General features: G+C 38.2%; 1 protein-coding gene across 1 annotated transcript in view; it reads left to right on the top strand.

Annotated features, from left to right (window-relative positions):
- The window catches only part of NIBAN3 (niban apoptosis regulator 3), an 828,390-nt gene extending 811,526 nt beyond the window's left edge, over positions 1–16,864 (top strand). Inside the window, exon 14 of the mRNA XM_044084452.1 lies at positions 15,014–16,864. Within this exon, the coding sequence (XP_043940387.1) occupies positions 15,014–15,534 (521 nt within the window). The 3' untranslated portion in view covers positions 15,535–16,864. The remainder of the gene's footprint in view (positions 1–15,013) is intronic.
- Positions 16,865–17,170: the final 306 nt, after the last annotated feature.

Below are 17,170 nucleotides of genomic sequence, written 5' to 3' on the forward strand. Positions count from 1 at the left end.
CAGAGGACTAAAGGTCTGACTTGTTAATCAGCTGCTTCCTTTTCCAGTGGCATAGTGTTTGAATGTTTCCATTGTTATTTGCCTACTATATGATCCTGAGTAAGTTTCTTACCCAGACAGTACTTTGGGGCAATTGAGAAGATGGGTTAGGCCCCATAATGGTCTCTTGGACTACATAGGTTCATAGGTAGGTACTAGGCTATTGGCCCTAGGGCCTATATAAGCCTAGCCAAAAAAGGTACCCTGGCTTTCGCCACCCAAGAAAATGATTTTCCTGTGCCCTTGTCGAGCAGAGCCCCAGAGGTGATCCCTGGGGTGAATTTCCTATTTCCCATCCAATGATCAAGATTTTTCTCGAAGAGTGCTAATGAGGAGCTTTGTTTGATATATATAGGTGGTTTGTTCCAGAGTATGGGAGGTCTCTGGGACAGGAATCTACCCCTCCAGCATGTTCTGTTTATTGTGGTGCCAAGGTTTAGGTCCCTAGAGCATGTAGCTCAGAGGATTGGGATTTCATTAAGTGGAGCATGTCCAACAGCTCTGGGTTTGACATAGCTTTGTATGTTAGGCAGAGGTCGCCTCTGAGTAAAGCAGGAGTTTTTTGAGACGGTCTGCTTAGGGCATCTGTTTGAGGCTGGTAATCCTCTTTGTGAGGAATTTCTGCGGCCTTTCCAGTTGCTGTAGATGTCTTGTGAGGCACATACCAAAAGGGGCGTTGTACTCTATAATGGGTCTAATGAGTGACGAGTAGAGGGGAACAAAGGCCTCTTTTTTCCTGGATGAGAAACCTTTTGTGATGAGGTGTCCTGACTACTGTGGCAATGTAATTATCAAAGGAGAGGCTACTGTCCACCTGTGTCCCAAGGTCTCTTATCACACTTTCAGTGTTAAGTAGACTACCACCTATGTGGTAGCTCATGGGCACAGAGTTTTTACCAAAGGGGATGACAATGCACTTTTTGGCATTGAGCTTGAGGCCATGGCTTTGACACCAAGCATCTGTTTCAGTGAGGCCCTTTTGCAGAATGCCCACATCATTAGAAGTTTCAATTATGGCTCCTAGTTTGCAGTCATCTGCAAACTTCATTTTCCAAAGACCTTCTGTGTTAGCCTGTACTTCCTAGTAAGAACCTATGACACTACAAAGTGAAGTTTAAATTAAGATGCCTTCCACAGTCATACATTTACTCTCCCCTTTTTCAAAACTCATACTTTCCTCCCTTGCACTCTTTGGCTCACCCATCTATTCTTCTGCATTGCTTTCAGTTCTGTCCTGAGGAACTTTTGCCATTTATGATGGTAACACTGTATGTTACCATAAAGATCACTTGCCTTACTCAGTGTGCCCAGTACTACCCTACTTGGTTTGCTTCTCAGCAGCACACCTTTTCAAAGGTAATTCCCAGCCTTCCAACACCCACTTTCTCACTGTGCCCAGTATATATTCTGTGCATATTTGAAACTTTACCTCTGTTGGTTCATCTGCTCCAGCTGCATCCCACCTTTTGGACGAGCATTCCCAGCTGAGATCATTTTTACCTGTCTTGCATGTCCTATTTTTTTGTTGTACTTCTAAACTCACAGCAAGTTTAGTCCCTGCAGTCTCAACATTGTAATACTTGAATACTTATACGTTCTTGATGCCTCACATTTAGGGCTGTATCCCATCATATTACCTTACACCCACACTTCAAGACTGCACCCTGACATGTCTGTTTCTCTCCTGCTCCTAGGAACAGACATGCTGCCACTGTACTTTTTCAGCTTTTTTATGCTTCTTCTGAGATGTAGTAACCAGAACAGCGCACAGAATCCCATGTGCAATTTCATTAGTGTGCGATACCATAGTACCTTCAGTTGTTTTGTTGGTGCTTATAACTCCATCTTTGTGTTGTCTCAGTATTCCATTAGCTCTCTACCTGCCATGTTACTATGAGGTCATTGGAACTTATAACCCCCAAATCCATCACATGCTTAGACAGTAATGGTATCCAATCATCCACACACATTTTATATTTAACCTTTGGCATTTCGTGTACCAGTATACTTTTTACAGTTTTCTTCTCGCTGCTTCGGACTTAAAACATTAATGTATCCTCTTTTATTTAGGCATCCACATCCTTTTCATTATTAAGTGATGCCAGGAAGTACTGAAGGTTTACAATGCATGCCATTCTAATACAGCTGTCCTCTTCTGAGTGCAATGTTTTGCAGATTTCCACATCAGATATCTGTTGTAATGCAAATGTGCTGTTTTTTACTAAGTTGAGCACATCTAGCAGTGCTCCTTACAAAACTGATCATGTGATCAGTATATAAAAAATGTAGCTGCTGCCACATGCAGCCCTGTTATTCTCTATCATTTACTCATGGTCCATGTTTACTATTATACATATATAAATAAATACAAATATTTCAAGCACAGGCATTAAAAGCCCTTCTAGCTTGCCAATACATCAAAACACTTGTTCCCATAAGTGTCCAGGCTGTTCTTAAAAATATCTAAAGTAGTATTTGCTTTAATGTAATTTGGTAGCCTGTTCCATGCATCAACTACTTGTGTCAGAGAACCAATTAGTACACTTCTCATGCCTATAAAATCTTCTACATAGGTTGTCTGATAATACTCTAGTACTCTTTGATAACCCCAAACATTCTCAGAGGTAGTTGTCTCTAAATGCCCTATATACTTGTATAAGATCTCTTCTTAGATATCTGTAAGAGACACTGTACAAGTTCAGATATTTTAGTCTTTCATAATAACTTACATTTTCACATCCATGGATGCCCTTGGTATATTTCCGCTGTACTCTTTCCAGTTAGTTCATGCTTGTTTTCTTATAGGGTTTCCATATTGTTATTCCATACTCAAGTTTGGGTCTAATGTAACTAACAATGACTTCATCATTTTTGATTTCCTAGACTTTATAAATCTTTTAATTCAACCTATAGTTCTATAACTATCATTAACCAGTTGGTTGATATGATTAGAAAAATTCATAGCTGAATCTACCCATATACCCAGGTCCTTTAATAAGTCTAGAGTTTCAATCACTGTGTGCTGTATTAAATATTCACCTTTCAATTTATGTCTCACAAATCTCATATGCTTAGTTTTTGATGTATTTATCAGCATATTATTCTCCTGTACCCAAATGGTCAATTCAGTCAAGTTATTTTGCAGACATGCCTTATCTGTAACACATGTAATCAGTTTACCCAATTTCATGTCATCTGCATGTAGACAGTAGAACACCTCAGATGAAAACGTTAGGTCTGAAAGATACAATCTAAACAAGTAAGGGCCTAGTACAGAGCCCTATAGGACACCCTGACTATAACTAAGGATTTTACCTGTCTAGTTATTGTATGATACTTGCAATGTCCTATTTGTAAGCCATGCAACTATCCATCTTATCAAGATGATCATTATTGCCCCATGGTCCTTACCCACTCTCATTCTCACAAAGTCATTATTTACCATAATTTAAAAATGATCCTCAGTCACTATTATTCTCACTTATGATGGTCATCTTTCGACATCATTCACACATGATCCTTATTCATTATCATTATTGTGTAGTCATTTATTCAACATCGTTTTCACACAGTCATTATTTACTGTCATTCTTGTGTGTCCATATTCACTACCTTTCTCACATGTTCATTAGTCTCTATTATTATCATATGGTCATTATTCAGTATCATTCTCACATGGTCATTATTCATTATCAGTCTGATATGGTCACTATTCACCACCATTCTGGCATGGTTCTTACTGATTGTGAAATATCCCATATCTGCAATTAACCTCTGCTATTAAATTAGTTGTATGACTCCATGTTCCTCTGTGACCTACATGTTGACAGATCAAGGGTTCTTGGTTTACTTGCCATATCCAGTGTTTCCTTCCATCATTAAAACAACTCATCTCCCACCATCACATGGAGATCTCTTCTCACATCAGAGGTATAGTGCATACGAAGTCTCCACACCCTTATAATGATCCACTGCAGGTCCGTTGCTTCTCTTTCTCCTATCATATCCTATCTTACACACTTGTGTATTCCTTTACACACATAACTTCTTTAGTCTTCAGTCCAGAAAGAACTGGCTAAAGTTTATCACAGTAGAATGATATTGTTGTTAATGTCTGTAGTTTTATGTTAGACATCTTGTTTGATATTGTCTAACTGCCCCTCACGCTCTTATTTCTGCCTGCTTTATATCTCACATTCTCATCTCTTTGTCTAACATTTTCTCCCAGCTGCAGCTGCTGCCTGAAGCCATTTGACAAGATTAGTCTTGCTAACAGAACCAGCATGTAATACAACAAGCCACTGTCATTAGTGCTGGCTGTGTTTGCATATGCTTGCCATGTAACTGCTAGACATGGAATGTGCAAAGGTTAACACTGACAACTTACTTTACTACATGTCACCATGCCCCCAGACTTGTGAATTACTGTGGTTTACTAATCCTAGTCAGCTTTCATTCACTAATTTGTTTGCACATAACAAAGATTCAGTGTTTTATAAAAGCTAAATTTTAAAGTACTTTAAATTAATTCTCTGTTATCTTGTGTTAATTTATTTATGCATTTAATCAGTGATGTGATTACATCCCAAAGCAAAGCTGATTCTGTGCTCATTGTTTTTTTTTTTTGCCTGAAACTTTTCTTGACCAATAAAACAATACTTGATATTTATTAATGAGGACCCTGGTCACATACAGTGTGATTAATGTGAGGGGACATAGCATACATTATGGCTTTTTGAGGAAAATTGATTAGTTCATTGAAGACCCTTCATTTGAGACCAGTTAGCCAAATGGAACCTCAAGATCTTTTTTAATTTAACTTCCCCAAAGTTTGACAACCTCAGAATTAGTTATAAAAGAGAGGGTGTGTAAGGGTTCAATTTGTGCATGGGACACATTGGGAATGAAGACTCACACAGGAAAAAAATATATTTGGAAAGTCCATTGATTTACATAAACCTGGCCAAATGATTTGCAGTGAATGGGTCTTTAAAAGACCCAGCCATGTGCAGTCACTGCATGTGATAGCCTAATCAAAGTAAATACTTCTGCAACATTCATCACAGAGAAAGAAATGAGTCAGCAGTGAGCATCACAGGCTAAAAGATTCATCTTCCCATCTCAAGTCACTGTCTTAAGTCACCTGCTTTAGCCCTGTAGCTGTGCAAATTCCTACAGATGCAGTATCCCATTCCTTTAACACATTGAGTCATGTTAATACCATATATACCTCACCTATCTCTCTTCCCTTCCCCTGACCACCACATCAGCCCTACCATTCAGTTACCCCAAGCCATTACTGCATCTACTATGCTGCTTTACTTCTCCTTCTGAAAAGAAAGACATCCTTTCCAAAAGAGTATGTATGAGTCCAGATAAGGTAGAAATTAATTCAGTTTTTGAGTAAGGGTAGATCCTTAAAAAAAAAAAAAAAAAAAAAGACCCTAACTGAGCCATCTTAGCCATCCCAGACTCAACTCAACCAATAGCCAGGCTGGTGAGGAGACTGAGGAAGCTGATGCAGCATCCCTGACTCCTACCACCCTGCAGCATCTTTGCATGCTCCACAGTGGCTGCCTTTGGGGGGGTGCATTCATCCTTCCACACATATGTAGCAGTATACTGCTTGCAGGATGGAGTTTGTCAGGCTCTTAATGCTGCTATTGTAAAAGCAATTGGTTTTAGTACTAAATATGTTAATTATAAGGTCATGTGATCCAGCTGTCATGTGAATGCTTATTGTCATGCGATTTTATATTATTTAAATTCACTGTGTTGTATTTTCAGTATAGCATCATTACACAAAAGCAGCCATCGTATATATGTAGATTTTGTCTGGTATTCAGAAAATCCTTCTCATAAACTAAGTGAGATTTAACAATTCAGAAAGGTGAATTTGAATGGAGTTCTCAGGAATAATTAAACAGGCTGTTGGGCAAGCTCCACAAAACCATAAGGCAGTTTAACAAGCTACCACTAGCTCAACAAACTGTTGTGTGCAGCGACATGTTGTACAGCTCACATCAGGCTAGAGTACCACTTGCTTAGCTGCTCAGTGGCTGATGTGCCAGAATATTTTTAATTACAAATTAAATATTGCAGCTGCACACAATCACTGCAGATTACTATGCAGCATTTGCCAGATGAAGTGCATTGTGAGGAGGGTAAATTGTAGAAAAGAAGACAGTTCCAAATATCCTGGCAATATCCTGGCCATGGGCTGTTCATTCTGAAAATGTTACAGTCATGAATTTTGATTCTGCTACATATATTCACTCATACAGTAATTTTGTTATGTTTCTGTGTCTAGACTAGTAGTTATTTCCTTTTCCTGTAATGGACAATAACAGTTACCAGAACTTCTGAAATATTTAAACGCGCCATTTGCTCTTTTCTAAACATTTTGCTGGACTACAGAAATGCATCCAAAACTATCTCTGAAAGTTTTATCCTTTGCTGTACTTAACAATATAGCGGCTGTGATCACCAGATGGTATTACCCAATGTGGTTTTTCCGTTTTTATGTTCTTAACCTTTTCTTGGTGGGCAGTGTAATTTCTGAGATAGTAATGGTGGACATACTTTTTCTATAGTCAAAATGTAATTTAAGACATCATCAAACAAAATAGAATGGCAACATGGCTATGTGATGTTGTACAAAACCAATTAACCACTCAACCCTACTTTAAGTAACTCCATGCTGATTTCTGCAATAAGTTGTTTGTCACATGGTTCTTTGTCAGTCCTTGTATGGTTTCTATAGCAATAACCCACGCCTGGGTGTGGGTAATGCTGGATTTACCCATGGTTGGTATGGTTTGGTCACAAGGGCGAAGCCCGAGTGGCCAAGCAAAGACAACCGTGGGTAAATCCAGCATTACCCACACCCAGAAGTGGGTTATTGCTATTATACAATGACGTTATTTAAGAAAAAAAATAATTACTTTTCTTAAATAATGGCATTGTATAATGCCTCCTTGCTGCCCTTCCGCAGCTGCCTGGTATTCTGCGGCAGTTTTGATGTACTGCGCATGCGTATACTTACGCAGTACATCAGAGCTGTGGGCAAAAGCAATGGAGAAAGCAAGATACAGAGAGAAAAACTGATGAATATGCAAGATTTGCTTCTTAGGTAAATTATAATCTGATAAGAAGCTTTGTACACCTCTAGTAATTGAAGGAATGTAAACCTGATAAGGATACCAGATGTTTTTTTCCCAATCCTTGACTGTAATGGAAAAGAACAAAGCATGGCCTTGTATTCTGGATTAGATTCAACAGGAAGCAGGAGCGGTATTATATGTTCACACAGAGGCAGCTTCCAGTACAAGCAGTTCAGCCCATTATATACAGTATTTAAATATTGTAAAGTGCTAATGCAGTGCTATCTTTCAAAGATTCCCTTAGTTATACAAAACAAAATGCTGTACAGATTTCTATTTACCCTGCTGAGAGAAAAATGAACTGGGAAAACAGATGTAAAGAGGGCACTATATGCTAAAATCTCTACTCATTAAGGAAAGAAACTTTGCATATATAATTTGGCATAGTACCTTAATAAGCTTGATGGGCAAGTCTCATACAAGGCAGCAGAATTCTACCATTTTATTGAGAACTATAATAAAAAGCAGGAGAACCTTTCATAAATTTAGATGCCCACAAAAATGTTTTAATTCTTTTATCCCAATTACACAGTTGCCTGGACGATATCTGGAGACGAAGCCCTAAACATTTTGGGATTTAGCAGCATTTTGATAAGCAAGGGCTTCTGCTTAAATGACAAATCCCACTCGGTCCATTCTAAGACAGCGTCATCAAGTATTTTCTGCACTGCCTAAACTTTGCAGTCCCTGGTTGTGGCTGGTGACAAGGCCAAATGAATCCCTAGGTATTTAAAGCTAAGAGGATTGAAAGTGAAGCTATATTTTTCCAGGTCTGTGATTGGCATGAGGATATTATACACTAGTAACATAGACTTAGGAGGATTAACTGTATAGCCCAATAAATTATATCATGCCACCAAAATACCCCAGACCTGTGGGAGAGTGGCTTGGGGATTGGGAAAAAACAGATCATCTACAGACAAAGCAACACCTCCTGACAAAACAGAAGGGCACTTATCTGAAGAAGAAGTAAATAGAACTTCATGCAGAGAAATTGCTAGTGGCTCAATGCGTAGCAAAAATGACAGAGATGCTAATGAACATCTTTGCTGAACCCTGTCTCAAGTACAACTGACTGTGAATGATATGCACCAATTCTAACCACTGCCTTGTAGCCATCATTAAGAGGAAGGTGGGATATGTTACTGTAAGCTATTGCATGACAAGCATTCAGTAACATGCCCAGGGCCCATAATGGAAGTCTTTTGTACAGTTCCACTGGAGGGCCATCAGCACCTGGGGCTTTCTTAGATTTAAGCTTTTTAATTGCTATTAGGAGATCTTCTTTAGTTATGAGCTTCCCAATCAACTCCTACTGGGCCCCTGATAATTTTTGCAAAGGAGGGAGCCTACCACTATGCAGATAGCTAGAAGATGTTAGTCCCCAACCACCCACACTGACAACCTCTTGGTAAAATCATCTATAAATTTCCAACGCCTCACTCTTAGTTAATCATAGATCTCAAGTACCTTTATTTTGCTGAACTCTGGGAATAGCTTTCTGAGTATTTATTCTATTACATTTAGCTAGTCTCATTATATAATATTACTTTTGTTTACTTTTATGTAATACGGGGCTTTTCTTCCCAGGCCTCTACTGAAAATGGGCTCCTTGAGCCCAGTGGACCTCCCCAGTTATCAAACTGGAAATAAATAAATAAAAAATAAAAAAATCGAGTTGCTACATTTGTGGAAACTTCACGGTACTGTAACCTCAGACTCTAAAAGGCTAGCTTTGTTTTCCTATTTAAAATCTCCTGTGTTCTGATTTTAAGCTGCAAAAGTTGTTCTTTATACACCTGATCTCTGAAAACAGATAATTTCTTCAAAATATCCTTGTATCTGACTTGTAACAAGAACAACTCCTCATTCCATAAATGCCATAACCCATTAGCCCAGACTTTAAATTTAGCATGAAGCAGTCCCTTGAAAGCCTCCGACAAAAAATGTTGATGGGCCAGGAAAAAGATTTGCAGGACTTCATTTAAAAGAGCATCATATTCTGCCCTCTTGGCATAATATGAATAAAGAGCCCAAACTCCGGGCAAAGGTAGAATAACCTTATATAAAAGGCATACTAGGGCATCATCATCTGAATAGGAACATGGGATCAAATAAAATTGTGGGCCTAATTCCAGTAAATCTTTGTCCAAGTATATTCTATCTATCCTGCTAAAGGTTTTGAACTTCGGTCTATAATGCGTGCATTGCAGTTGTACTGAATTGCTGTATTTAGCTAAATCAACTAGTGCTTGTTCCTCCACCCACGTCTTTAAGAGCCTAGCTCTAGGTGCAAGGTTAGATGTAGAAACTGCCATCGTATCCTCCTTGACAAAATTGAAGTCTCTTGCCAAAATTAACTGACCCTTAGCCCAGTCCTGAAAACATCTAATAACTTCCACACTTTGTGCACCTTCAAAGTAGAGTGAAAGTAGCTTGTGAATACAGACCGAAGTCTACCCCCAAAGAGAAAGTAATACCACAACCTCCCCAACAGGCATAGAAAAAACTGATTATTTGAATGGAAGTGAAGCCATTCCTCAGAAAGATGGCCCTACCTTAAATTTTAGCAGAAGGGTGCTCCTCAGACACTACTAATGCGTAGCTCCATCCCTGAAGCTTTACATGTTCAAGATAAGGAACACAGGTTTCTTATAGTAGCAACAGATCAGGCATAATCAATCTAACCCATTTGCACAACTTTGATCTCTTTATGGGGCTGTTTATAACACTGATATTTATACTAAGTAATTTCATGCCATGACAGCCTGGAAAGAAGACTCTCTATCTCCCTTATAATGCAAACCATATACAAACAAGAACCCAGCAGTGATAAGTTATAGGAATAAATACATACTCTGGTTTGGTGACTTGTGTGCAGAAAGAACATCAGAACATCAAGAAACATAACAGTCTTTTGAAGGAATACTCTTAATCAACTAATCATTAACAGTTGAAATCAATTGTCTACAGCAGTAACTAATTATTCCCGAGGTAGAAGGGTAACATCACACCCCTAGGTAAACCTTCACTACCCTCTACAGGTATGAAATTTCCTAAATTAAACACTGTATGAAGTTATGGCCAATGACTAAGCACCAACTGCCCTGAGAGGGTTTAACAAGCATCTTACTAAATACACTCATTACCCAAACACTTACACCCCACTAAAACAACTTTGCTTTGAGCAACCTCAACTATTATAACTGGAAAACTAACAGCCACTGAATGAAATAAGTAGTCAAGCCAAAGGTCACAAAATGCATATTCGGTTGGACATAAGAAAATGCATAATGTATGGCAATATTAAATAATCTGAAATGCAAAAGTGAGTGAGAAGTTAATTGATTAATGGCCAAGTTAAAAGTAAATCCAGACTGAGTTCAGTCACATTATCAGTTTGCTTAGGCCTCTTAGGCCCCGGAGAGAATGCCACAGGATCCATCACACTTCTTTCCCTCTTCAAAGTTGCTGCACCCCAGTCCATGTTATCTAGAATAGCAACTTCTCTAAGATACCGTAAGGCATCCTTCACTTGTGGGAAAATATGGCCCCTGTCAAACAGCTGAATCATAAGCAGGAAACAAAATGTTGGACCTTATGTTCTTTTCTTTCAGCAGATTTGTCAGTGGCAAATTGCTGCTGTTGCTGAGCCATCACCTGCCAAGAATAGTCATTGTCAAAGTGAATCATGCATCCAAGTTATTGGAGGGTCTTTTTCCCCACACAACCTTCAAGGCCCTTTCTACCATTGATATGATAAAAATCTGATGATAACTGGATGAGGTGGAGTGCTAATTTGGGGTGGTGGTGCAAGCAATCAATGGAACCTCTCTAAATATAACTTGGAAGGTGCTTCTAGCCCCAGAAACATAGATATCCATGCTTGGAGAAATTTTAACATGCCATCTCTCTCATCTCCCTCCTGCAAACCCAAAATATGTAGATTATTCCTATGATCATGATTCTCCAGATCAACCAGTTTAGTGTTTAGAGTTTGGGTAAAAGCAAGGAGAAAATATATTTAATGTTCCACCTCTTCCAGTCTTAATTTCAAATCTTGAATGTAGGTTTCTAGGGAAGCCATGCATGCAAGATTTGAAATTAACTGCCACCATACCTCTCAACCTCTTAGCACAAGAAATTTGGCCAAAGCCTAAAATAATGGGGGGACAAAGGCCCAGAAATAGGGACAAATTTTAAATATTGCTGTTATACACTTAGAAAGTTGTTAGAATAACAGGATCTGTGCTAGCATACTTTTTCTGAAGGATATGAAGTCTGAAACTCAAATGTATAAGATTATTGAGTGACTTCATTCCTCACTGATTGGCCAGAAAACCACAAATTTTATGAGGAACAAACCAAAAATATGAGGCAAAAATCAGGACAGTTGAGAGTTACGACTGCTGCACTTGCACTTGCAGAGAGCCTTGAAAGGAAGACATGAAGATAGTTAAATTATTCACTGATGCCATAATACTGATAACTTCTGACTCTGTAGAAGTTTGGATTTGTGAGATTGTCACTGGGGCTTCCACAGTGCTAGCACCTGCTGGTGGTTTCACTATACTAGGTTGATCTTCAACTTCATAAATAGGCATCCACAGCTTCTTGAGGTTTGTTTTGACTTTGGATGAAAGATGCTTCTTTGGCGGCATCAGTCATGCAAGGGAAGAGATCACTTACGGTTATGACAAACAATAAGGTGCAATTAGTTAGGTGCTGGGTTAAATTTTATTTTTTAGGCTCTTGGAGCTAGCAAACCCGATGCTGACATGGCTATTGTGTAACTGGAAGCCCTCTATATTAAAAAAAACAGTTCCAGATTTTGAACCATTGTCCCGTCCCTCCACTTTTTTTGGCTTTTTCTGAAATTCTTAAATAAAGAAATTGAGAGGTATGGAGTAAAGTCTTACTTTGCATCGTAAAAACACAAAGCTCCCTGGGGAAGAGGGAATGGACATCAAGAAAAGATAATGTTGTTATTTATTATTAATGTGTTTTTATTGCTAACCTTTACTAACACTCATAATTAATTTCAAAACTATTCTATGTATACAGTATGACTAAATAAAGCAAACATAAATAAATTCCACACAAAGGAGAGCTCACACAGCAGCAGGTGGCGATTATGAAGAATAGTAGACCTTGTATAACAACTTCATTCAGTATTCCGGGCCTACCTTAAGGGACAGTGTTCTCCATTATCACTAAAAAAAGACCTCATGGTAATATCATGAATGTTTGATTAGACTAGCCAAATGTTGATCGCCCACCATACAAGCAGGCCAGTGGATAAACTGTTGACTTCTCAATAAGGCTGTTCATTTGTTTTTGTGGTTTACCTTCTGTGTTAGTTATGGTGAGTTAGATGCATGTGGGTGGTGAACCTACCATGGGCTGAGGGGAGGGTAGAGCCTCAAAGTAGAATCTAGAAGTTAACAGAGATATGTTTGTTGATCAGTCTCTATATTGTCTAATTGACAATTACTCAGTGTATGTGTAACCATCATGGATAACTACATCAGAGTCTGCACAGTATTACCAGTAGGAGTGAAGCAGCAAGAATATCAGGTTTTACACAATACATGAATGAGAAAAGGCAGTACAGCTGACAAATAATCTAACAATCTGGATATAAAGGTGTTAAACTGGGAGTCAGTACAGGTTATGGTTATACTTACCACAAAGGTCTGTAGGAATATGCCATACCCTCAACTTCCTCTCACACTTGCTGTACCCCTAGTTCCAAGACCCCTATAGATGCAGAGAATGGTTTACTATAAATGGTTTGTGATGCAGTTCACACAGCAGTCTTCTAGCTTGTGACATTGGTTGTTGGATCTCATTAACTTATGCTTCCCTAACAGAAATCTTATATCTTCTTGTTTTGCTTTATCTTACTTATGTTTATTCTAAATACATATTTATTTATTTATTTCCATTTATTGACCATGGTCATCTGAATGAGCTAAAAGTGCATTTTCAGTGGAGGCCCAGGGAGAAAAGCACACTATGTTAAAAAAACAAATATGATCTCTAATATGATACTTATTCTGATTATATGAGGTAGTGCCGACTGTGCCAGGAGTAGAAGGACAGCGCACGTACAACATATACCAGCATAGCTAGCTGGAGTTTTGTAAAGAATTATATGTCATTTGACTATCAAACTAATTTGTACAGATGCTTATGTTAAAAATGTATTTGTAAAGTTGCTTGTGTTAAAAACATATTAACAGTGGGTTCTGCTGGACAGAAAAGAAATATACATGTATATCAGACTGTATTGTTACAACTGATGGAATATATATATTTTAAAAGAGAATACTGGAATGGAAGAGATTTAGCTCCGCCTAGCTAACCTTAAGAAAAATAGCCTGCAATTAAGTTACTTGGTTTAGGCCATAAATATTTTATCTCACAGGTATGAATGCAGCCAGAGACACAGTGTCTGTGAAAAGCCTGGGCTGGGAGTCTGCTGTATTGTCCTTAGTAGTGAACTAATTGCCACCCTGGGGTGCCAGAGAATGGTTTGTTAGTTTCTGTAGGAAGGGTGGAAGTGTTGAAATTGTTTTACAGTTTTCAGTTGCTGAAATAAACCTTAAATTAAGTTCTATGTGTGTATTGTGACACATCAGTGCCAGATCCTGGCTCACTTTCTAGTGAGAGGGTAGTGTGGGAGCCACAGAGTCAGGTAACCAGATGTGATATCATTCTGTAGCCAGCACTGAAATTGTATTTGAATACTAGAGAGAGATGTGAGATGTGCACTCTGCTTTTGGACCTGACAAGACACTCATCCACTTTCATCTTGCCTTGCTTTAGTAAGTAACTAGGGAACAGTAGTTATTCAGTCAGTTAAAAAATATAGTGAGATTAGCTAAAGTTTTTTTTCTGTATCTGTCTGAGTCTTTCCATCTGTGTGTTCTTTTATAGTTCCTGTGATTGAAACTCTGGTGTTTATTGTAAATAGATATTCAGCATTTGCATTTTGTATTATTTATTAAATATATCTAAACCTTTCAGTGTGGCTGGTCTTTTAGAAAATATTTAACCTTTGAGAGTACTTGCATTTATCTAGTGGCACTGTGGCTCCACATTCCTGAAAATCTTGCTGCTTGGTTAAACACTACCATTTATATAAGTATTAATTTTACTAAGTGTAATTGGGTACCTTGGTAAAAGCCTTAAAGTAGCTGGCTTCAGGTATCTGGTGGTAGCAAATTGACCTTATAGGGTGGAGGTGGCAGAGTGGGTAATCTGTGCCAGCCTTTCCCAAATCAAATCTGAAAGAGAGTGTGTGTGACAGCTACTTTGAACAGGAACACTGACAGCACTAATTGCACAGACAGGGTGGTGGAGGACTTGGCTTCAAACACCTGGCTAAGGGCTCTGCTATATAGTGGTCAGTGGGGAGTCTTGTTTGGGGCCTGGAGAGAAAGTCCAGCCCCAGGACTGGAGTGTGCATTCCCTGTGTGCTCTTAAGGGAAATTTTACTTGGTGGAGAGAGCTGCATCTGAAAATACTGTGTGTGTCTATTTTTCTCACAGTGATCATTCCCCACCAGTGTCCCTGGTGAGGATTGAGGCTCATTGATCCCTGGCCCAGAGGAAGAATATCACACTTATACCAGTTATTATATCATATTTCACATACTGACAGCATTTGATATTGTACATTGTTTAATAATATTTGTTATATTACATGATATTGAGCATTTAATATTTTGTGACAAATTGTCTTCAATTTATAATTGCTAATGACATCTTTATTATACATGTTTTTTGTTTGTTTTGCTTTTTTAGTTTTAAAGGAAGCATCAAGCCAGAAGAAGCACAACTTGTACAGTGAAAGCCTGATGTGCATATATGACCGTGAAGAAAACATGTTAGATCAAAACGCTGCGGATAACATGCCAACATCAAATTGTAGCAGTTATGGAGCTATAAAGCAGAAAAAAAATGTCCATCATCAAGATAAACATTTCACTCAGCAGAAATTGAAAACCATTACTGAGGAAAACTCCAACAGACCTTATTCAGAAACGGATCATATAACAAAAGGTTACATGTGGAGCAAAAGTACTGATACAGACTCGCACCATGTAGATGATGAAAACTCTGACCTGGATGAAACACCTCAACATTTAGTCTATGGAAATCTGTGGAGGTTACAGTTACCTGGGATCTGTAATAATTCAGATGAAGATCAGGATGATCCCAACACCCTGTATGAAAATGACAAAGGAGACCTTCAAGATGTACTACTTGAATTCAAAGATGAAGGCTTACCTTTGAATGGACGTCTCAGTGCACTCAGACAGTAACTTGAATTCACAAACTACCCTCACAGATTTAACTCTCACTTTGTATATTCTGCCATGTGATTCAGAATAACAGTTAACCGCACTGGATAAAACCACTGACCAAATGCAAATTAGAAGATAAATGCCATCTCAAACTGTATACTTTTTAGGGGACTTGGCTTAACTAATCACTTAGAACAGTAGTTCACATCAGATTGGACAGATGCAGTATGATATATTCAATAGTAAAAAGCTAAACAGAAGCCACCTAACTTTAGATTTAGTTCATTTGAAAATAGGAACGCTATTCTTAAGAATATACCCATTAAGTTTTTGTCATGAATTTGAAGGCCAGTTGTAAAGAAGAGTATCTCTGTAGCAGGCAGTTATTTAAATAACCATAACAATGAGAGGAAGCTACAAAGAAGAAACACATACAGACAATTATCCATGCACAGTATACAGAAATCCAAAAAATAGCACAGAACGCTAGCATACACAGTAGCCTGGTTTCATTTCTTATCCAAGCTTGCAAAGAGGTGTGACCCTTTACCGCAGCAGGTTTCTGCTACTTTGACAGCCTATTGTTTAAAAGAAGACAAGTTTAAGATATGGTTTAAAATATCTAGAAGGGACATGATTTTCACAAAATAGAATACAGAAGGGTACATGTTTGATGCAAAACTTTATAATGCAGTACAGTTAAATCCACAAAATCTAAGAAACAAGATACAAGCCTACCATCCTGGAAAAAAATGGGATGGGATGAGGCAACCTGAGACTGTAAATGACAAGAAAAAAAAAGACCAAGAGAAGACATGAAATGTTAAAGATTGTGAAATACTCAAAACAGTTCAAACATGGCTAAATACATTTCTCTTGACAAGCTCTGAGCTATAAAATTGATGTTTAAAATGGCAACCTCCCTGTCATTGTGATCTTGGACACCAAAAGCATGCTTCAGAATTTTGGGCTTGCATGTGCTGTTTGGAGAAGTAATAACAATCACAGTGAATACAAACCACATATGCATAACAGTTTCTAAGTATCCTTCTATAGGAATATGAGGTTACTTCAGCAATCATATGGGGACACAACAGTAGAGTTGTGCAGAACTTATAAGATATCTTAAAGGCATGGCAGAATGTGAAAACAGCTCCCATCACCTATCAACTAGTACAGTGAAATACATACAGCCCTTTGAATGCCACATGAGTATACTTTAACAATATTTCAAAATTTGAAATCAAAGGAGTGTTTATTTAAGCAGAAGCTATCAGAACTCAACAGAACAGCTGCATAGCTAAACATGTATGTTGTATTCTCTGTGTCATTAAAACTGTCACCATTATGTCTGTTGTTTCAGTCAGATATTGTGGTCTAACAATATTGGACTCATTATGGGTTATGAAAAAATGCCCAAGAGATACAGAATTTGTGATGACTATTGTGTAACTCTATACTAATATTGCACCACACTTTTTTACATGGATTCTCACTCAAAAAAAAATGCAAAAAAAAATGTACAATTAACTATGTGACACTGAGAGATGGCATTCTGGCTACTCTCTGTCTAACCCTAGAATGATCAATGGCTTGGGTTTGGATACTCTACTGACTGCCATATGCATGCAACTAGTTAGAGAGTAGATGGTGT

The sequence above is a fragment of the Protopterus annectens genome, chromosome 9.part0 (assembly GCF_019279795.1).
Source record: "Protopterus annectens isolate FY-2018-M chromosome 9.part0, PAN1.0, whole genome shotgun sequence".
Lineage (NCBI taxonomy): Eukaryota > Metazoa > Chordata > Ceratodontiformes > Protopteridae > Protopterus > Protopterus annectens.